This window comes from Heterodontus francisci, chromosome 43, assembly GCF_036365525.1.
Source record: "Heterodontus francisci isolate sHetFra1 chromosome 43, sHetFra1.hap1, whole genome shotgun sequence".
Classification (NCBI taxonomy): Eukaryota; Metazoa; Chordata; class Chondrichthyes; order Heterodontiformes; family Heterodontidae; genus Heterodontus; species Heterodontus francisci.
In genome coordinates this window covers 25375552-25398900 of record NC_090413.1, presented here as the reverse complement: position 1 = coordinate 25398900, position 23349 = coordinate 25375552, and the positions used below count along the sequence as shown (strand labels likewise).

The 23349-nt window shown below is 45.9% G+C and overlaps 1 protein-coding gene across 2 annotated transcripts in view; it reads right to left on the bottom strand.

Annotated features, from left to right (window-relative positions):
* Positions 1 to 23349, bottom strand: part of LOC137355733 (collagen alpha-1(XI) chain-like) — a 244071-nt gene that overhangs the window by 62904 nt on the left and 157818 nt on the right. For both annotated transcript variants that reach the window (XM_068021204.1, XM_068021206.1), the window contains 12 exons: positions 20800 to 20853; positions 19769 to 19813; positions 14776 to 14829; positions 13658 to 13702; positions 9344 to 9397; positions 7176 to 7229; positions 6577 to 6630; positions 4728 to 4835; positions 3795 to 3884; positions 2194 to 2247; positions 1217 to 1324; positions 413 to 520 (listed from right to left, as the gene is read on the bottom strand). In XM_068021204.1, the coding sequence (XP_067877305.1) occupies positions 413 to 520; positions 1217 to 1324; positions 2194 to 2247; positions 3795 to 3884; positions 4728 to 4835; positions 6577 to 6630; positions 7176 to 7229; positions 9344 to 9397; positions 13658 to 13702; positions 14776 to 14829; positions 19769 to 19813; positions 20800 to 20853 (828 nt within the window). The remainder of the gene's footprint in view (positions 1 to 412; positions 521 to 1216; positions 1325 to 2193; positions 2248 to 3794; positions 3885 to 4727; positions 4836 to 6576; positions 6631 to 7175; positions 7230 to 9343; positions 9398 to 13657; positions 13703 to 14775; positions 14830 to 19768; positions 19814 to 20799; positions 20854 to 23349) is intronic.

Below are 23349 nucleotides of genomic sequence, written 5' to 3'. Positions count from 1 at the left end.
TTTAGATGTTATACAGGAGGATTTCTGGACTCACTTTCTAAAGATGGGTCAAGGCTAATAGGAAACTGCCCATATTCAGAGGAGAATCTTAATATAATGGGTGCAGGAGACTGTGAATAGTAATTCAACAGCCCGAGTCTGAGTGGCTAGTGATACTGCTAACATACAAGGAAAAGCACCCGACTATCTCCTCCTGGGCAGTGCTTTTAGTGGTCCTGCAATCAAGACATTGCCATCACTTCTCCTCCGGTGCTATCAAACTCTGAAAAATTGCTTGAACAATGACAGAAAAGTGGCCGCATAACTACAGCTTAGTAAAGCGAGCAAGGTGACACTAGACTGAGCACAGCTAGGTAGGAAATATGTCAGGGTAGGGTGATTCTATTATGAATAAAAGAAAAAATCAGTGTACCTTGTCCCCATCATCTCCTGGAGGGCCTTGAGGACCACTAGAGCCTGGTAAACCCATGGGACCCTGAATCCCATCATCACCTGCAGGACCCAAAAGGCCTTTGTCACCCTATAAAGGAAGAAAGAAAACCAGTAAATAAGAGATTTGTTTAACCTGTCCAGTCCATTACGTCCAGTGCTTCTGTACCTTGCCCACCTGTAGGTGAACTTATTAGCGATGTAAACAAGACCTACCTCATGCTAGTGCCAATGAAAAGCATGGAAATGTCTTACTAGCAAGCTCATGACTTAAACATCTTTCAGTTGCAGATAAACAAACAAAGCTCTTTCATGTGGCACAACGCTGGGTCGCCCATCCTGTTTATCACTGGTGGTCAGGAATTCAGTTTAATTATTTTAAATAATGTAATTCCACCTGGATATATACCAGCCAGCCTGGCTCCTCAATGGGGCCTGGATGGTCGACCTGTTCTTGGCAGCTGAGGTTCATTGAAACTTAGCTCAGTGAAGTCTAATTTTTGACTCTTGCCAAACTATGAGGAAGATCTTCGGGTTTAGGCAATTCGAATGTCTCTACAGGTAAAGCCTGCACACGCTATATCAGGCAAATGGAAACTTGATGGACACAAAGCATGAGAATTGTTTATGATCAATAGCTTGGACGGAAACAAATTATTCTAAAACAAACAAAACAAGAAGGTGCATCCTCCCTCCTCTCCATTGTCTACTGTCCTGCTGACAAGAAGGAACACGTTAAGCATTAACAATGATTAGTTTGTTTTAAGAAGCAGAAGGCGAGACTTACAGGGGCTCCCTTCTCTCCAATCGGACCTGGGGGACCTGGACTCCCGGGTCGGCCTGGTAGTCCTATGGCACCAGCAGGACCATTTGGCCCACGTTCTCCTGTAGACCCCTGCACAAAGACAGTAAGGGTTAGGTCACCCAACGCGCTAGGCATTCCATCGATTCTGCAACTTCTTTGGCTGCAGTGCTGCTAGAAATTCATGTAAGTGGGAACACCAAAATTCAACAGCTTTCACCTACTTCCCTAAAACAATTATGTCAATGGTTGAGACTTAAAATGTCAATTTCTTTTGGCCATTAGACAAATGCGGCAGTGAAGAGTTTTTAGTACATGTTACGAAATGCATGGACATAAAAGCATAAGCAATAGGAGCAGGAGGAGGCCATTCAGCCCCTCAAGCCTGCTTTGCCATTCAATGAGATCACGACTGAGCTCTCAATTCCAACTTCTTGCCGTGGCTCCATTTCCCTGATCAAACTCAGATTTTAAATGATTAATTGATATAGCATCTACTGCAGAGAGTTTCACACTTTGATCATCCTTGGTGTGAAGAGGTGCTTCCCAACTTCTCTCCTGAGTGGTCTGGCTCTGATTTTGAGGTTATGCCCTCTTCTCCTCGACTTCCCCACCAGCGGAAAAACTTTCTCTCCATCGACCCTATCAATTCCTTTCAAAATCCTAAAAAGCTCAATCAAATTGTCCCCTAACCTTCTAAATTCCAGGGACTACAAGCCTGGTTTTATGTAATCTTTCCTCTAACCCTTGGAGCCCTGATAACATTCTGGCAAATCTGCAATGCACTCCTTCCAAGGTCAATATGTCCTTTCAACAGCGAGGTCATTTGAGGCGAGGAAACACTGCTCCCAAATAGTTCTGAAGCATTGTCATGAGTTCTGGTCACCAGTGGATTGGTGCTGTTGAATCCCAAAAGGATGAGAGCACAGTGCAACACACTTTAGACTATGAATCTCACTTACCGTCGGACCGGGTGGACCCATAGGGCCTTCTGCTCCTTTCAGTCCAGGGGTACCCTGCAGGACAGGAAGAAAAAACCAGTGATTTTGCAGCTAGACAAAAATCAGCAACAAATATGTTTCAAAACTAAATGGTCCAATTTTAAAAGGGGTGAATTACACAAATCTTTGACGGTGGCAGGACAAGTTGAAAAGGCGGTTTAAAAAAAAAAGCAGACTGGATTCTTGGCTTTATTAATAGAGATACAGAGTACAAAAGCAAGGAAGTAATAATTAAACCTTTATCAAACACTGGTTAGACCTCAGCTAGATTACTGTTATCAATTCTGGGCAGCATACTTTAGGAAGGATGTCAAGACCTCAGATTAGGTGCAGAGGAGATTTACCAGAATGGTACTCAGGATGAGGGGCTTCAGTTTTATGGAGAGACTGGAGAACCTGGGGTTGTTCTCCTTGCAGCAGAGAAGGTGAGAGGTCATTTAATAGAGGGGTTCAAAATGATGAAGGGTTTTCACAGAGTAAATAAGAAGAAACTGTTTCCAGTGACAGAAGGGTCAGTAACTCGTCAATACAGACTTAAAGAAATTGACAAATGAACCAGAGGTGACTTGAGAATTTTTTGTTTTTACGCAGTGAGTTGTTACGATCTGGAATGCACTGCCTGAAAGGACGGTGGAAGCAGAATCATTAATAACTTTCAAAATGGAATTGGATAAATAATTGAAGGAGAAAAATTTGTAGGACTGTGGGGGAAGAGCAGGGGAAGTGGGACTAATTGAGTAGCTCTTTCAAAGAGCTGACATATGTACGCTGGGCTGAATGGCAAGATTCTGTGCTGTAGGATACAATGGACAACAGCTTTTTTCCAGCAAAAAGAAAATCAGATTGGGAACGTTGACCGGAATTTCTTGAGTAATGCAGTTCAAAGTTCATTCAGTTCCAACCTCTGAAAATGGTCGAATCATTGATCTGGACAAACCATTAAAGATCTTGCAATCTTGCATAGGGCACACACTTCCTGTTCACAAATGTGCTTCTTGTCAACATTAGCCATTGTAAATTGTCACGTCAACACTTCCCATTCAATTTCATCACATAACTGTCACAATACAGTGGCAGTGAGTTTAAGTCTACCTCCCATCTCTGATGCCATTTTAAATACAAGCCCTGGAATTCATCAACGAATCATGGGGCAATGCTGCAACAATCGATCCAATATCACAATGAGAACCCACAAGCTTCTACTTGCAATAGAAACTCACCTGGGCTGCCCAGACAGATCCAGGATTAGGCATTCAAAGATGGTCATAGTTACCCAGCCATCAAGAGATCAGCTTAACTCTGAAACCATCCACAATCTGCCCTCCATTGTAACTGAGCCAAAAAACAAGGGTCTCAAGTGAATTCGAATTTGTATAACGTGTCTTGGTCTTTGGCGCCATTAACTGGGATGCTTGCCAACTTAACCTGATAGCTGGGTGCCAGGTTTACATGCCCAGTGTCCAGATAACCTACAATAAATACCTTTCTCGGGATCAAAGTTGCAGCAAAACCTAGGGCACAATCTGTCTGCTGTCACCACTCTGCGTCTGCCAGGAACTTACCAGTGCACCTGGTAGCCCTCGAGTTCCTGCGAATCCCCGTAAACCAGCAGGACCAGGTTTACCAGGAGAACCGGAAGGACCGGGGTCTCCCTGGAAGGAAAACAAAAGGGCATTAAAATTCCCAGAAAATTGTCTGAAGCAAAATTCAATTTCTTTGTATTATCTCAAACTTTCCCTGAGTGGATCAAGTAAAAGCGAACCGTCTTAACAGATAGCACCTAGTCTGTGTGATCTCATGAAGTTTCAATTGCCTGAGGGAGGGTTGAACAATATTTTCCCTTATTCCATCACGATGTGGGCCAGGCTTGATGGATCAGCTGGTCTTTCCTGCCTGTCATTTTTGTGTGTTTGTATAGACCCAATCGAGAGTGTAAGCCTGCTGTAATTTCCCTATAGCCACCAGCCTGGCTTCCGAAGTGACCATCGCCAATCAGAGTGGGTGTGGGGAAAGGAGAGAGTTCCTTGCTTGTAGGCAGTGGAGATCGCGCACTCATGAAGGGGACTCCTTCGCGCCAGAGTCTCAACGCTGCTCTACAGAACTCGTGCTCTGACCCTCAGACATGCTGCCTGCATAACTGGTTAGCCTTCGGAATGTGCAAGAGTGAGCCCTCCAATGGTCCTCCAGCTAAACATACTGACTGTTTTGGTACGGAGCGGCACAGTCTGAAAGGATGAGCCACGCTTGCAACTGGCTTCAGTTGACCTGGACAAAGAAAGTTTGGGACAGAACAGACAGTGTCTGGACTTCGGGGTGGGGTGGGGGGGGGGAACAGAATCGAGCTTCATGGAACGGGAACGATTTGCTCAGCGTACTAACTTTGGCCAAGCTGAGAAAGGATTATTTACAAAAGGGTTTCCGATTTCCAGAGTACCAACTAGGGCAGCTGGAGTTGGAAAGTCCTGAGCATCGCAGAGCGCGATCAGTGAGCCTACCTTAGCCCCTTCCTTTCCAGCGGTACCTGGGATGCCTTGTTCACCTGGAGGGCCTGGAGCCCCAGGATGTCCACGTTCTCCCATTGAACCACTGTCACCAGAGGAACCCTAATAGATATGTGGGGAAAAAAAGAGTCATTACACAAAGAGAAATAGACTTGCATTTATATAGCGCCTTTCTGTCTCAAAGTGCTTTACAGCCAATGAAGGAGTGTTGAAGTGTAGTCACTGTTGGAATGTAGGAAACCTGGCAGCCAATTTACACACAGCAAGATCCCACAAAGGAAGCCAGTCTGTTTTGTGATGTTGATTGAGGGATACGTATTGGAAACCAGGAAGAATTCCGTGTCCTTCTTTGAAATTTTACATCCACAGGACTGGCAGGACCTCGATTTAATGCCTCATTCAAAAGACAGCACCTCTGACAGTGCAGCACTCCCTCACTGGAAGTGTCAGCCTAGGATTTGTGCTCAAGTCCTGGAGTGGGATTTGAACCCACAACCCTCCGACTCAGAGGCAACAGGGTGATCCACTGAGCCACAGCTGACACTTATTTTATATCTGAACTCAATTTACTGAGCTTTCTTACAGCCTGCAAATATAGAATCATAGAGTGATGCAGCACTGAAACAGGCCCTTCGGCCCACCGAGTCTGTGCCAACCATCAACCACCCATTTATACTAATCCTACATTAATGCCATATTCCTACCACATCCCCTCAATTCTCCTACCACCTACCTACACCAGGGGCAATTTACAATGGCCAATTTACCTATCAACCTGCAAGTCTTTGGCTGTGGGAGGAAACCGGAGCACCCGGCGGAAACCCACGCAGTCACAGGGAGAACTTGCAAACTCCGCATAGGCAGCACCCAGAACCGAACCTGGGTCGCTGGAGCTGTGAGGTTGTGGTGCTAACCACTGCGCCACTGTGCCACCCCAAATATAATTCAAAATATATGAACACACTGCTTGTATCAAACAGCTCCACCTATAGAATGTGCATTGGTGTATCATGATGCTGCAGCACATGCGGAGACGAAATCGAACAAACTCATTAAAGTTGAAGGACAGCCTGAGGGAGGTTAAATGTTTTTGCTGCAGGAACTTCACTGATGGCTATGATGTCCGTTTAAGTCGATAATATGTTTTCTACATATGTCACGCTTTTCTTATTTGAGTCACATCTCTAGGTGGCTTCTCGATAGGCTTTTCTCATTATCAGCTACCGGTCACACAGTCACACCCACAGTTGTACATTTCTCCCACTAAATGGAGCTACAGATCCCTATCTCTGTACCTACAACATCACCTGCGCTCTCCGAGAGAAGTATACTTTGTGCTGACTTTCCGTGACATCCCCTTAGGAGATCTAACAATGTATTAAAAACAGAATGTGCGGTATGTGGGCCCTAACACCACACCAATCACCGATGTCCGATTATGTTATGTGCTGCAGTCTGACTATGTAGCTCTCCAGCTTAACACTCCCATTTTCTAAGAGGAATCTTAACACTCTTTCACTCTAATATATTGTGCGTTGGATTTGATGGCATTGTAACTGCTACCAGTCTCTTACAGCTATGACAATCTGCTCCCATTCATACAGAAAGTATTTGCGCTGTAGAACTTGAAGATGATTGGTCGAGTTCTTTATTTCAGCATCATATGGATTCAAACACATTTCTCAGAGGTGACGGGTGGGTGTTTAACTCACTGCAACCTTGCCCCGTCCCCTCACCAGCGAATTAAACTCATCTATTTCCAAAAATCACATCAATCTAACCCGGATTATTCCTGCTGGAATTATCTGAACTTTTAACACTGTCTCGGTGCTGCAGAGCTTACCTGGGGTCCAACAACTCCTGGAGGCCCTGGAGGACCAGTCTTGCCTTGGAAACCCTGCGGAGTAAATTTTAAAAATGGAAAGGAAAATATGACCTAGAGTTAAACTGAGGCTCAAAAATAACAGTAAATATTAGTCCTAAAGGGGTACTCAACTAGAAAAGAGGCCTCAAGGGTTTGCTTTCTCACTTCCTGGAGAAATGAATGGAGATGGCAACAAGATGACAGGTGCCTGAACCATCATTCTAAACCTGGCCTTGTTGAACAGAGTTAATTAATATATATAAAAAAATACACAGCACAAATTAACCAGTGCTAGCCTCTCGACCTCAGTGACACATCTTTGCTCTAGCAACAGCACCAGGCCTCAGGGCATAGAAGGACCTGGCAACATGAAGACTGCCATCTTCTCAAGACATGGGCAGAAGATGCTTAGCCATCTGTACAAGCACTGATGAGCTTCCATGAGCACTGGGCTCTGTGATTTGTCCTCCACGATGTGGAGATCAGTGGGTAGGAAAACCCCCTGCTTTTGGTCCTTGTGGTTCCAAGGATATCTCATGTGGCTTATAAAAACAGTACTTTACAAAGGTGAGACTTACAGGTTCGCCACGTTGCCCTGGGTGCCCTGGTATTCCATCCTTTCCAGCAGGTCCCTGAAGAGATTACAACAATCATTAATATGAAGCAATATCCTTTATATAGTCGTTTGGTAGTATAGAACTTGAGTATTGCTGAAAATAGAGAGACATTTTGTCGAAGCTTTTCATCTTGCACTCGTCAGGACAATCCGCAAGAATACCAATGTAAGGGAAAGCAACAAATTTATACTCTATGAGAAGGGAGTGCTGAATGGTTGGCAAATGGTTCATTCCTCAGAGCAATGCCTTGACTAATCAGAGTCGAGCTGCCTGGTTTAAATTTCAAACAAAGCTTGGCAGTTAACTGGCAGTCACCATAAACTGGTGCATTCTCCATGGCACCGCCTCTATCAATCAGAGTTTACTTGCCAATCAATCAGCACTCTCTTCTCATAAAGTATAAATCTGTTGCTTTCCCCTACATTGATATTCTTGCAAATTGTCCTGATGAGTGCAAGGCAAAAAGCTTTGACAAAATGTCTCTATTTTCAGCAATATCCTCCATATTATTCATGAGCATGTCAACCCCAAATGTCTAACTCTACATTGTTCTCCAGATCACTAGATGAGTTGAGGTGGGGAAGAAGACACTTCAAGTCCAGTTTGTCTTACTTTTCCAGCACATTAACTATCCTATCACAGTTGCCCCTGCAGAAAAGGTCTTTGTGGAGAAGCATTTTGACAGAGGGAGAGGACATTACCAACACTCCTAGCTCATCCCATAAGGATTATATTGGCTCTACAGCACGGAACAGGCCATTTGGCCCGACTAATCCATGCCAATGTTTATACTCCACACAACCCACAACCCCCCTTCATCTCCCCTATCAGCCCAATCTGCTATCCCTTTCTCCCTCATGTGTTTATCTAGTTTCCCCTTAAATATATCAACGCTATTCGCCTGAACTACACCATGTGGTAGCAAGTTCCACATTCTCGCCACTCTCTGGCTAACAAAGTTTCTCTTGAATTCCTTATTGGATTTATTAGTGACTTATACTTATGGTCCCTAGTTTTGGACTCCCACTACAAGTGGAAACATTTTCTCCATGTCTAGCCTATCAAACCCTCTCATAATTTTAACGACTTCTGGCAGCTCCTCAGCCTGTTCACTCATTCTTGATAATTATCTCAAACCCATTGCTCATCCTTATTGGTTCGGGTAGAGTTGGGTCATGAAGTGGTTTATAAGCTTTCAGCAAGGTCACACAAAAGCCATGTAATTGTGGAAGAGAATGGAGGATATAGATTTATTTGAAATACATTCTAATGTAGTCCCACGGATTAAGCTGACATATAGGTCTTTAAAGATTCATTCATTTAGTTTAACAATTTTAACATATCTCAGGCCTGTTTGTCAAAGTGTTTGTGCCCGTCTCATTTACAAATTTTATTCCAAAAGTTCCTTTTTTGGTTTAATCAGGTTTTTACATTGGCTCTTCAAATTGGTTTGTGATTTTTCATTCCGTTTTGCCTTTGAACAGCCTGAACGCTTGGCCAAAGCTGTAAAAAGAGTTAGTGGCAAGACTCCCTCTTAAAGTTGGTTTATGTTTGTGTTTCGTTACTTGTTCTATTGCACAGCTCCCCTTCCTACCCACCCCAGAGATAGCATTCCCAGCCAACCATCTCCTTCCTCAACCTCAACCAAAATAATTGCAGAACTTGCGATAGAAAACATTGTAGCGCAGCCCTGGGTGGTTCCACATCCCCATCCCTAACCCCAGAGGCAATCATTTCACCCAGAGTTCCACAAACCCATCTCTTACTCTGCCACCCAGTGCTCCGCGTCACACAGCGCCACACTAAGAAAGGGCACTGGCTACACAGAATTGGGAAAAGTATGATCTCCTCACTCTCCCCAAATATGAAAGAATCCTTGCATCCTCCTCGATGCAGAGGGCGGAATATCCCATCCCACGGACACCTCAGTACCACTTCTCGAAACCATCACCTCCCAGCCGAAGATCACCAAACTCATCCTTCACTGATGCTGAAGCTACTGTATTAAAGCCTCTAGATTGGGAATCACAGGCGTGCCTCTCAACCAGGAATCTAGCAAACTTGAAAATCTCCTCCCCTGCCCCCGCCCCCACCCCACGAATAAAATGGAACAAGGAAACATTACTCACCGGAGGTCCTTTGGGTCCTGGAAACCCATTCGGCCCCTGAGGTCCTGGCGGTCCCTGAGAAAAAACAAGACCACCATGAGCTTTCGCGAAGTAAAATGCTCGCTGTGATTGTAAGCAATGTAGAACAGTTAAAGTAACTCGCCCAATCAGACCTAGAACCTGAGGTCACATTATCTAGAAGGAGCTACACATGCCACAGGGTGTTCAGGTTTCTCACAATTGACTATCATCTCAAGCCATCGACTGGTCAGAACTGTACGTTGGTCATTTATTGTATATCTCGGCAATACCTCAGATCAGCAAAAATCAATTGAATGCTGATGGCAACAGCATGAGGTTACAAATTTTAGAACACAGGGGTCAGAAATCATCGACAATTAGCTCAAAAGTCACAAATACAAATTGAGCAAATGCTCATCTCAAACTTTGAACCCATTAAGGAAAAGATTGAATAAAATCAGAGTCGGTTTGAAAATCTTCCCTACATAGAGCCTACAACTTGGAAACTCTTTCCTTTTGACACTTACAAAGGATCATAGAAACTTACAGCACAGAAGGAGGCCATTCGGCCCATTGTGTCTGTGCCAGCTGACAAGCAGCCGTACAACCAAATCCTAATTTCCATCTCTTGGTCCACAGCCTTCTAGGTTACGGCATTTCAAGTACTTTTTAAATGTTATGAGATTTCTGCCTCTACCATCCTTTCAGGCAATGAGTTCCAGATCCCCACCACCCGCCGGGTGAAAAGATTTCCCCTCAAATCCCTTCTAAACCTCCTACCCCTTACCCTAAATCTATGCCCCCTGGTTATGGATCCCTCAATCAAGGGGAATAGTGCCTTCCTATCCACTCTATCTAGACCCATCATAATTTTATACACTTCAACTAGGTCTCACCTCAGCCTCCTCTGTGCCAAAGAAAACAACCCTAGCTTATCCAATCTTTCCTCTTCATTAAAATTCTTCATTCCAGGCACCATCCTCGTAAATCCCCTCTGTAACCTCTCTACTGCAATCACATCTTTCCTATAGTGCGGTGAACAGAACTGCTCGCAGTACTCCAGCTGTGGCCGAGCCAGTTTTTTTTAATACAGTTCCAGCACAACCTCACTGCTCTTATATGCTACACCTCGGATATGCCTTATTGACCACATTATCTATCTGTCCAGCCACCTTCAGGGATCTGTGAACATGCACTCCAAGGTCCCTTTGCTCCCCTACAGTTTGCAGTATCCTACCATTTATTGCATAGTCCCTTGCTTTAATAGCCCTCCCCAAGTGCACTCCCTCACACTTCTCCGGACTGAACTCCATTTGTCACTGTCCCACCCACCTGACTAGTCCATTGCTATCTTAGAGTGCACACTGTGTAGAGTGAGGAATCATGGTGGAGATTTATTAGTGCACATAAGAAATAGGTGCAGCAGTAGGTCAAACAGCCCCTTGAGCCTGCTCCGCCATTCAGTAAGATCATGGCTGATCTTCTACCTCAACACTTTTCCATCCTACTCCCATATTCCTCGATTCCCCTACTGTCCAAAAAATCTATCAGTCCTTGACTATAAACCTTGAATATAATCAATGACTGAGCATCCTAACCCTCCAGGATAGAAAATTCAAAAGATTATTACCCCTCAGTGAAGAAATTTCTCCTCATCTCAATCCTAAATGGCTGATCAATTATCCTGAGACCATGGTCCCTAGAGTCTCCACCCAGGGGAAACAGTTCCTACACCACAACTTATAGTTACCATTGTTGAGAACAGACGATGTTATAATGTATTGTATAATTGTACAATGATGTACTATATATGCATGGTATCTGTGTACAGTATACAAACCAGGTACTATATATGCACCATATAGTTTACATGTTATTGATATATTCAATGACAAATATTTGACATATTCCATATCTATTGACGTAACTTTAAGCGCATTCTCAGTTTTTCTGATGGGTTCAGGGTGGGATCCTGTCAGGACTTTCTCATTGTTTCTAACTTTTCTGATGACACAATTTCTTCTGCAAGATGCTGTCACCATGACAGTTCCTTGTTGTAACCGGCTTTTACATCTTTGCTGCATTGGCTGTGCAAAGTAATTGGTCCTAACTTATTTCTCTAACACAGACTGACAGTCTCCCCTCCTTGTACTTCCCATGAACATCTCCACCCTTTCCCACTATTCGCCTTGTGGACATCCCACCTCTTGATGTTCCTCAGCCCTAGGCTGCTGGAGGCTGCCCTCAATCCCTGGCCTCCAACTCAACCACAATACGCCCGACCTCATTCTCGGCCTGAGCGCAAAGCCACGGGAATGGGAGGTGGATTCCAACTTTAAAGTGGGCCTGATGTCAGAATGTCTGCCCTAGAGTAACGGCAGCTTGGCAGGGACGGAAATAAACAGTAGAAGGATTCCTCAAACGTGGAGAGGGGACATCCTTGGTTTTCGTACTCCCAGTATTCACTCAACACTTCTGCCAAGTACGACAGAGGAAAAACAAAGCTCGTGAAATGAGCCCTGCACTTTCAAAATGCATTCTGAGGGAATGAGTTGCAGGCAAGTATGAGCAGTCGCAACACAGGGGAAAACAGTTATCCTCTTTTTAAAGATAACTCTCAAATAAACTTAAAACTAGTTCCTGTATTTCTGACACTGGTACATAGTACTGTACATTGCTCTTGTCCCTGAACGGTCAATACAGAGGGAGGTCATTCAGCCCCTTGTACCACCAGTGCTAGACCTCTGAGTACCTTCTAACTCAAAACTGGATGGCAAAGCTTTATTAACGTTTAACTTTACATTAGCAGTTCACAGTCAGCTTGCAGACTGAGTGACTTCAATCATGGTCCATATAATTGTAAAATTGGTGGGAAATATTAAGGGACCATCTCTAAATGCTCACGCTCAAACCTATGTATCATTACACTGGGAGGGTAGATAATGAATACTTTTTTATAACCAGCAGACTGATCTTAGGGATTGACAATGAGGGAGTTATGAGTGCCTTCTGATCAACCATTTCCCTCATCCAGCACTCAATCATGTATTTGTTTCCAAATGATCCATCTTGTCCAGTGGCTGCATTGTGTGAGTGCAAAAGTATAATAGACACTGCAACAGTTAAGAGTGTCCATTGGTTACTTAATGGCTACCAGTGGCAGATTTCATTTATTGTATGCAAGATACATCACTTTTTGTTTTAGACACAAGGACTTCTCCACGTGTTCAGTTTCTCTCATAGCCTGTCAACACTCACTCGAGGAAGCTCCGTTGGACTTGCACGGAATTTACAGCACAAAAACGGGCCATTCGGCCCAACTGATCTATGCCAGTATCTATGCTCCACACGAGCCTCCTCCCACACTATTTCATCTTACCCTATCAGCATGTCCTTCTATTCCTTTCTCCTTCATGTGCTTATGTAAGTTTCCCTTAAATACATCTATGTTATTCACCTCAACTACACCTTGTGGTAGTGAGTTCCACATTCTCACCACTCTCTGGGTAAAGAAGTTTCTCCTGATTTATCAGTGACTATCTTATATTTATCACCAGCACTGAGGTCATCCTCCTGCAAAGCCAACTGCGTTGGGCGGGTCACCTTGCCCGGGTGGATGACAGTCGCCTGCCCAAGATCATTTTGTATGGAGAGCTGATCACGGGTAAAAGGAACAGAGGGGCCCCATGCAAACGTTTCAAGGACTCCCTGAAGCAGGCCCTCTCTGTGTTCCACATCGACCATCGCCAGTGGGAAGCGCAGACCATAGATCGTGATGCCTGGAGATGCTACATTAGGAGGGCTACAGACACCTCTGAGACTGAGCGAAGAACCAGCATGAAAGAGAAAAGGAGGAGAAGGATAGATCCAATTACCCCCAGCAGCGACTACACCTTCACTTGTACCCGCTGTGGGAGAATCTGCCGGTCTCAGATAGGCCTGACTAGCCACCAGTGGGCCTGCAACCGATGACTACAACCTTCCCAAAATCTTCATCTGCGAAGAACTGCCAAGGGATGAGAGCTCTTATATTTATGGCCCCTCGATCCTCCCCAAGTGGGAAACATCTTCTTTATGTCTACTCTATCAAACTCTTTCATAATTTTAAAGACGTCTATCAAGTCACCCCTCAGCTTTTGCTTTTCTGAAGCAAAGAACCCTGGCTCGTTCACTCTTTCCTAATAGGTATAACCTCTCAGTTCTGATATAATTCTCCAGTGCCTCGATATCCTTTGCGTAATATGGAGACCAGAACCGTGCACAGCATTCAATTCCTTCTCAGGTGAGAACATGTTTTCGCAGTCAAGGCCTTACCTTTTCCCCTGGTACACCATGTGGGCCATCACTGCCAGCATTTCCCTGCGGAAGAGCAAAAGATATTAGATGTTCATCGCTAGCGGGAAAAGCAGAGACCGGGCTTTTCCACAGTTGGAAAATAGGAATCTGATCCACAGCGCCGCACACCAACGTCCTGTCAAGTACAGGTCAACATCACTGTGGGGAAGGGTCAAGTGCAGGCCACACAACTCACATGTTCAGCCATTTTTGCACAATTCCAACAGTTGGCTTCACATTGCCACTGGCTCAATCTCAGGTACATGTGGCCGACCTGTCTTGCGACCATATACAGAGTGGAGAGCCAGCTTCCGCAGATAAAAACAGGGATGGGGTGAATGACTGTTGGCGCAATTTTAATGCACGGTTAGGAAACTGCACAACTGAACCTCCCACCATACAGCCATCATGATGCCACCAGTACAACTAGTGACTTCCAGAATTCAGCTCCTCAAAACTAGTTATAAAATAATCTTAATTGCTGATCATTAGTATTGGCAGCATTAAACATTTACCATGTGAAAATACATTCCTTCCCTTTAAGAAATAAACCAGGTGGTCTATCCAAATAAGGGTTCAATCAGTATCCCCTGGAAAGCTCAATTTCACAGAGATACACATTTGCCTCTTCGACAGCACATTCTAAACCCGCAGCCTCTACCACCTAGAAGGGCAAGGGCAGCAGATACATGGGAACATCACCAACTGCAAGTTCCCCTCCAAGCCACACACCATCCTGACTTGGAACTATATCGCTGTTCCTTCACTGTCGCTGGGTCAAGATCCTGGAACTCCCTTCCTAACAGCACTGTGGGTGTACCTACCCCACATGGACTGCAGCGGTTCAAGAAAGCAGATCACCTCCAGCTTCTCAAGGGCAATTAGGGATGGGCAATAAATGCTGTCCTAGCCAGCGATGCCTACATCCCAAAAATAAATGTTAAAATTACGTTTCCGGGAGATGGGAAAGGTAAACCACTGATGTACGAACAAAGTTATTGCCCATTACTTCCCTGTAAACAGTATCAAAGACTATCGAGATATATTTTAGCGCCCACTTCATTAAACGGATAAACAGACTCATTGAAATGACTTACCTTTGGGCCTGGCTTGCCTGGAGGGCCTCTGTGTCCTCTCTCACCCCGATCCCCCTAACAATACAAAACAGAACATACTGAATGTGCTTCATGCTGGCCTTTCTCAGTTTCCAGAGGTGGTGAGGTGACTCTTGCTGAGATATATTTCCACAGGTGCTGTTGGCCTTCTGAGAAATCACTTAAGGGCACTTTTGGGTGGTGATTCCAACATCACAGCGCAGTCCGATCCCATGCATGACCCAAAACAACCCCCCTCACCCCAATGGAGAAGACCTAGACAATCTGTGGCTCAGTAGGTAGCACTCTTGCCTCGAGTCCAAAGGTCTTGGGATTAAATCGCACTCCAGAGACTTGAGCACAACATCTCGGCTGAAACTCCCAATACTATACTGAGGAATTGCTGCACTGTCAAAAGTGCCATCTGACAAATGAGATGTCAGCCTGAGGTCCTTTCTGTCCTCTCAGGTGACATAAACAATCCCCTGGCACTATTTTAAAGAACAGCATGGGAGTTCTCCCTGGTGGCCAATAATTATCCCACAAAAGACCTAAAATAGCTTATTTGGTCTTTATCTCATTGTTATTTGTGGGATCTTGCTGTGTGCTAATTGTCTGCCGCATTAAAACAGTAACTACACTTCAAAAGAGGTTCAGTGGCTGTAAAGCACTTTGGGATGCCAACTTGATTTATAGAGCAGCTTCAACACTGGAAACATCCCAAGGATCCACATAGAAGTGTGGGAGATGAAGAGCACAGATACTGAGCAGTGACCAAATAAAGAGAAAGTTGGACAGGACGTGCAAGCATTGCAAATATTTTTTATGCGTGTAAAATAATATAAAGATATAGATACATACAGATATATAGATATAGATAGACAGGGAGAGAGAGAGAGAGAGAGATAGGGAGAGAGCGAGAGAGAGAGAGATAGGGAGAGAGAGAGATAGGGAGCGAGAGAGATAGGGAGCGAGAGAGATAGGGAGCGAGAGAGATAGGGAGCGAGAGAGATAGGGAGAGAGAGAGATAGGGAGAGAGAGAGATAGGGAGAGAGAGAGATAGGGAGAGAGGGAGAGAGAGAGATAGGGAGAGAGGGAGATAGGGAGAGAGAGAGATAGGGAGAGGGAGAGAAATGGGAGAGAGAGAGAAATGGGAGAGAGAGAGAAATGGGAGAGAGCGCGAAATGGGAGAGAGCGCGAAATGGGAGAGAGCGCGAAATGGGAGAGAGCGCGAAATGGGAGAGAGCGCGAAATGGGAGAGAGCGCGAAATGGGAGAGAGCGCAAAATGGGAGAGAGAGAAATGGGAGAGAGAGAGAGAGAAATGGGAGAGAGAGAGAGAGAAATGGGAGAGAGAGAGAGAGAAATGGGAGAGAGAGAGAAAGAAATGGGAGAGAGAGAGAGAAATGGGAGAGAGAGAGAGAAATGGGAGAGAGAGAAATGGGAGAGAGAGAAATGGGAGAGAGAGAGAGAGAAACGGGAGAGAGAGAGAGAGAAACGGGAGAGAGAGAGAGAGAAACGGGAGAGAGAGAGAGAGAAACGGGAGAGAGAGAGAGAAACGGGAGAGAGAGAGAGAAACGGGAGGGAGAGAGAAACGGAAGGGAGAGAGAAACGGGAGGGAGAGAGAAACGGGAGGGAGAGAGAAACGGGAGGGAGAGAGAAACGGGAGAGAGAGAGAGAGAGAAACGGGAGAGAGAGAGAGAGAGAAACGGGAGAGAGAGAGAGAGAGAAACGGGAGAGAGAAAGAAATGGGAGAGAGAGAGAGAGAAATGGGAGAGAGAGAGAAAGAAATGGGAGAGAGAGAGAAAGAAATGGGAGAGAGAGAGAAAGAAATGGGAGAGAGAAATGGGAGAGAGAGAAATGGGAGAGAGAGAGAGGAATGGGAGAGAGAGAGAGAGAGAAACGGGAGAGAGAGAGAGAGAGAGAAACGGGAGAGAGAGAGAGAGAGAGAAACGGGAGAGAGAGAGAGAGAGAGAGAGAAATGGGAGAGAGAGAGAAAGAAATGGGAGAGAGAGAGAGAGAAATGGGAGAGAGAGAGAAAGAAATGGGAGAGAGAGAAATGGGAGAGAGAGAAATGGGAGAGAGAGAAATGGGAGAGAGAGAAATGGGAGAGAGAGAGATAGGGAGAGAGGGAGAGAGAGAGATAGGGAGAGAGAGAGATAGGGAGAGGGAGAGAAATGGGAGAGAGAGAGAAATGGGAGAGAGCGCGAAATGGGAGAGAGCGCGAAATGGGAGAGAGCGCGAAATGGGAGAGAGAGAGAGAGAAATGGGAGAGAGAGAGAGAGAAATGGGAGAGAGAGAGAGAGAAATGGGAGAGAGAGAGAGAGAAATGGGAGAGAGAGAGAGAAATGGGAGAGAGAGAAATGGGAGAGAGAGAAATGGGAGAGAGAGAGAGAGAAACGGGAGAGAGAGAGAGAGAAACGGGAGAGAGAGAGAGAGAAACGGGAGAGAGAGAGAAAGAAATGGGAGAGAGAGAAATGGGAGAGAGAGAAATGGGAGAGAGAGAAATGGGAGAGAGAGAAATGGGAGAGAGAGAGATAGGGAGAGAGGGAGAGAGAGAGATAGGGAGAGAGAGAGATAGGGAGAGGGAGAGAAATGGGAGAGAGAGAGAAATGGGAGAGAGCGCGAAATGGGAGAGAGCGCGAAATGGGAGAGAGCGCGAAATGGGAGAGAGAGAGAGAGAAATGGGAGAGAGAGAGAGAGAAATGGGAGAGAGAGAGAGAGAAATGGGAGAGAGAGAGAGAGAAATGGGAGAGAGAGAGAGAAATGGGAGAGAGAGAAATGGGAGAGAGAGAAATGGGAGAGAGAGAGAGAGAAACGGGAGAGAGAGAGAGAGAAACGGGAGAGAGAGAGAGAGAAACGGGAGAGAGAGAGAGAAACGGGAGGGAGAGAGAAACGGGAGGGAGAGAGAAACGGAAGGGAGAGAGAAACGGGAGGGAGAGAGAAACGGGAGGGAGAGAGAAACGGGAGGGAGAGAGAAACGGGAGGGAGAGAGAAACGGGAGGGAGAGAGAAACGGGAGGGAGAGAGAAACGGGAGGGAGAGAGAAACGGGAGAGAGAGAGAGAGAGAAACGGGAGAGAGAGAGAGAGAGAAACGGGAGAGAGAGAGAGAGAGAAACGGGAGAGAGAAAGAAATGGGAGAGAGAGAGAGAGAAATGGGAGAGAGAGAGAAAGAAATGGGAGAGAGAGAGAAAGAAATGGGAGAGAGAGAGAAAGAAATGGGAGAGAGAAATGGGAGAGAGAGAAATGGGAGAGAGAGAAATGGGAGAGAGAGAGAGGAATGGGAGAGAGAGAGAGAGAGAAACGGGAGAGAGAGAGAGAGAGAAACGGGAGAGAGAGAGAGAGAGAGAAACGGGAGAGAGAGAGAGAGAAATGGGAGAGAGAGAGAAAGAAATGGGAGAGAGAGAGAGAGAGAGAAATGGGAGAGAGAGAGAAAGAAATGGGAGAGAGAGAAATGGGAGAGAGAGAAATGGGAGAGAGAGAAATGGGAGAGAGAGAAATGGGAGAGAGAGAAATGGGAGAGAGAGAGATAGGGAGAGAGGGAGAGAGAGAGATAGGGAGAGAGAGAGATAGGGAGAGGGAGAGAAATGGGAGAGAGAGAGAAATGGGAGAGAGAGAGAAATGGGAGAGAGCGCGAAATGGGAGAGAGCGCGAAATGGGAGAGAGCGCGAAATGGGAGAGAGCGCGAAATGGGAGAGAGAGAAATGGGAGAGAGAGAGAGAGAAACGGGAGAGAGAGAGAGAGAGAAACGGGAGAGAGAGAGAGAGAGAAACGGGAGAGAGAGAGAAACGGGAGAGAGAAAGAAATGGGAGAGAGAGAGAGAGAAATGGGAGAGAGAGAGAAAGAAATGGGAGAGAGAGAGAAAGAAATGGGAGAGAGAGAGAAAGAAATGGGAGAGAGAAATGGGAGAGAGAGAAATGGGAGAGAGAGAGAGAGAGGAATGGGAGAGAGAGAGAGAGAGAGAAACGGGAGAGAGAGAGAGAGAGAGAAACGGGAGAGAGAGAGAGAGAGAGAAATGGGAGAGAGAGAGAGAAAGAAATGGGAGAGAGAGAGAGAGAGAGAAATGGGAGAGAGAGAGAGAGAGAGAAATGGGAGAGAGAGAGAAAGAAATGGGAGAGAGAGAAATGGGAGAGAGAGAAATGGGAGAGAGAGAAATGGGAGAGAGAGAAATGGGAGAGAGAGAAATGGGAGAGAGAGAGAGAGAAATGGGAGAGAGAGAGAGAAACGGGTGGGAGAGAGAAACGGGTGGGAGAGAGAAACGGGAGGGAGAGAGAAACGGGAGGGAGAGAGAAACGGGAGGGAGAGAGAAACGGGAGGGAGAGAGAAACGGGAGGGAGAGAGAAACGGGAGGGAGAGAGAAACGGGAGGGAGAGAGAAACGGGAGGGAAAGAGAAACGGGAGGGAGAGAGAAACGGGAGGGAGAGAGAAACGGGAGGGAGAGAGAAACGGGAGGGAGAGAGAAACGGGAGGCAGAAAGAAATGGGAGAGAGAGAAAGAAAGGAGAAAGGAGAGAGAGAGAGAAAGGAGAAAGGAGAGAGCGAGAAATGGGATAGAGAAAGGAGAGAGAAGGGGAATGAGAGAGGTGGAAGAGGGAAGGGGAGAGGAAGGGATGGGGGAGGGAGCGGGATGGAGGGACTGGGGGGGAAGATAGAAGGGAGGGGAGGGGGCAGGGAGGGAGAGGGAGGAGAGAGAGGGCGGAAAGGGGTAGGGGGAAGAGGGGAGAAGGGGACGGCGAATAAAGGGGAGGGAGAGAAGGGGGAGAAGGGAGAGGGAGAGGGGAGAAGGGGAAGGGGAGAAGGGGAAGGGGAGAGGAGGGGGAGGAGGGAGAGAGGAGATGGGGGAGAGGAGGGGAGAGATGGGTAGAGAGGAGAGAAAGAGAGGGGAGGAAATATAGACATAGATCTCCCATGAGGTATTATTCTGATTGCAGAAGGTGGTCTCTCAAAGTCACCTCATTTATAAAAACATTTTGTTTTAAAGTTAATAGGAGACACTCACCGTAGGTCCCCGCTGTCCACGCACTCCAGGAGGTCCTGCTCTACCCTGTCAGGGAATTGACAGAAAGACTTCATTATTATCGGGACTGACAGACCAATGTGGGCCAGAAGGAACATTTGCTACAACAATCTAGATGATCTGTTATGTTGCAACAATAACAAGATTTTCAGGGAGATTAACTCTTACAGGTATTGACATCGTACCAACTCTACTACCAGCATTTATTGTGCAAACTTATTGTCCGCTTGGAGTCTGTCTGCACATCTCAACGGGGGACCTGCATCATAGACCTGATTATTCCCAACCTCGAATCGAGCCGGGGAGTGGGACTGACTGCATATCTCCGTGAAGAGCTGGCAGGGACTCGATGGGCCAAATGGCCTACTTCCATGTTGTAAATGACTCTATGACTCCTCTGTATCCTGACCCTCTTCCCCAAAAATGGCCCTCCCTCACCCAATGGGTCAAACTCAATTCCTGAGCTTCCCTTCTTGGTGGCCTCCCAGATAGTTCCGTAAACATATCCCATATTGTTGGGGACCGTGGTGTTGTGCGTTCTCCTTCACATGGAACACTGTCGGAGGCCAATTCTCGCACAAGGCCCTTTGCAAAAATCAGGCTCAGGATGCTCCAATTCTGGACTAGTCTCACAGGTAGGGCATATGAGGAGGCTTGAGGCATGGACTTTACATTTTTCTTTGCTGTTTTTCTTTCTCTTCCCCTTTTCGTGTGTGCAGATCAAGTTAAAGGATGTTAGTGTTGGGCCCTCATCATCAGCAAGCACTCTCAGATCAGAGACAGCACAGGTAGAGTGAAGTTCCCTTCTCTTCCACACATTCTATAGCCCACTCCTGACTGAGTCACTGGTCGAAGGTTTTATTCCTATTTTATGGCCAAACATGGCTCTCCTAGAACTGAGTGAACAAATAGCCATGACTCAGCCCCCAGTTCCCAACAAGCACACTCCGGCAGTCAATCGATGCCTGGAAACAGGGGCTGTGTTTTGAGGGGACAGACAGAGACACACATACCCTTCTGCCCTTTTCTCCAATCAGTCCTGGCGGTCCTGCGAAGCTTGTGGAACCCTGACAAGGAGAGAAGATTAAAAACATAAAATTTACCACAAAAGGTATAAGATTCAGTGCAATGTTACAATTAAATCTGCCTCTGTTACCACTGACATAGTTAGAAAAGCACAGAGCAAGGGAAGGCTATTAGATCAGAATGACTTGTGGCTTCCAGTAACAGTGTATACAACTCTATCATACAGGCAAGGAAGTCTACAGTACAGGGTGAGGCCATGCAGCCCACTCTATCGGTACTGGCTCAATCCAAAACTATTCCCTCTGTTCTCTTCCTCATGGCCCTGCACCTGTCTTGGTTTTGAATATTTCTGACACTTTCCCTTGCAGTCTCAGTGATCATTTTATATAGACCACCCACTTCCCCACCCTCGCCATCACTGCCTCTCCAACCAAAGTGAATAACCTTTCCATATTCACTCTATCAAAATGCTTCGTAAATGTTGAATCTCGATTTTATCGTAGAGTCCAATAATGACACTGCACAATAGGCGGCTATTTGGTCCATTGTGCCTGTACTGGAACAGTCAGAAGGTGAAGATCTCCTCTTAGACTTCTGTGTCCAAGTGGAAATAGCCCAGGATCTCAGCTTTCTCCTCCTAAACTCTAATCTTCCATCCTTGGGATCACCCTGGTGTGTCTACGCTTATGTTCTCTACATCCTTAACGTCCCTTTGGCAATCGAGCACATATCCCCTTTTCCACGCATTTTCCATTTCCGCCTGAACTTCATCCCATTCCTGAAGAACGCAATCCGTGTGTCACACCTTCTCCTACTGCATTCTGACATGCGGGCTGTCAGTCTCCGCGGGTGAGCTGGGTCAGGAACCCCACGTGGAGCTCGACACGGAGTAAACACGGAGTGAGGTTTCATCTCCTCCCCATTAGCTGTGCTCACAGTGTAGGGCTACCCAGTACTGATGCTGTAATTGGGCCCTTGGCCTTCAGTGTCTGTTGGTGTCTCCCTCTTCCCTACTGCAGCATCAATTCCCACACTAGTCCAGTAAACTCCCACCAGCTCACGTGTACGGTGTGTTTTTTAAAGTCATGCCTTTTACAATTTCATCTTCACTTTCAACCAAATGCTCCAACATCCAGCGAAGTCAGTGAGTAACAAGCCATACAGGTAGCTGCCAGAAACTTGCAGATTTCTTGAAAGTAGAAAAATATGTTCCCTTTAGGCAAAATATGTTCCCTTTAGGCAACCCCATCATGTTTCAATCCCGCTCTAGTTCAGTGTGCATTTCCTGCTTCCTAACATATTCCTCAACCGGGTCCTGCCAGGTGCAGTTTTCATTCTCCGCAGCCAAAAGAAAATGGAAAAAATGCTTTCATGTGCACGGACATATCGGATTGACCAGTTTGCATTGTGTTCATACCATTCTTCAGCCAATAAACCCTCCTCATTTATACACTGAATAAGTTGGCAAAGTTCCACGTCGTTGCTGGAATGCAATGTTCAACAAGAGGAATCACTGAATCATAAAACATAAAACACGGAAAGCGGCCACGTAGCCCAACATGCCTGTGCTAGCTCTTTGAAAGAGCAGTCAGGCTTAGTCCCACATCCATGCGTTTTATCCGTAACTCTTTAGTTCCTCATCTTCTAGTACCTGTCCAACTCCCTTTAAAAATCATTGGTAGAATCAGCTTCCACCACCTTTTCAGGCAAAACATTACAGATCCCAAAAACTCAGTGAAAAAAATTCTGCTCGTCTCTCCTCTAGATTTTTCTTCCAAAGATTTAAAATCTATGACTCTGGTTATTGACTCATTCGCCGGGGGGAATAATTTTTCTCTATTAAAACCTCTCATCATCTTTAACCTACATTCGGTCACCTCTTTACCTTCTCTGTTCCAAGAAGAACAGTCCTAACTTTTCCAACCTCTCCTAATAACTGAAGTCTCTGAACCCTGATAACATCCTACTGAATGCTCTCTCTACCCTTTCTACGGCCTTGATCTGTCTCCTAAAGTGCGGTGTCCAAAGCTGTCCACAGTACTCCAGCTGAGGCCAAACCAGTAGTCTATAAAGTTCTCGCATGATCTCTTTGCTTTTGTATTCTATACTTCAATTTATAAATCCAGGTAACCTATAAGCTCTTTTAAACCACGTGTATCAACTTGCCCCATCACCTACAAGGATTTGCATATGTGAACATCAGGGTCTTTCTGCTCATTTACACTTTTCAAAATAGTGCCATTTATAGTATACTGATTTTCGATATTAGTCCTCCAAAAGTGCATCACCCTTTTCTGCACCGAATTCCATCTGCCAGGATGGACCTGTTTTCGGGAGAATGGGCAAGAAAGGCAGCTACCGTAGGCTGACTTGTCACCAAAATATCCTCACTTCAAGGTGCAGAAAATGGCAGCTCAGCTAGTGCACTCTCCCCACTGCATACCCTCAACTCCCAGAAAGTGGTACAATATTTAATGATATGGTGCTCAAGGCCCACCACAGGCCATTTTTCAGAAAAGCTCTCCCACCTCACCAGC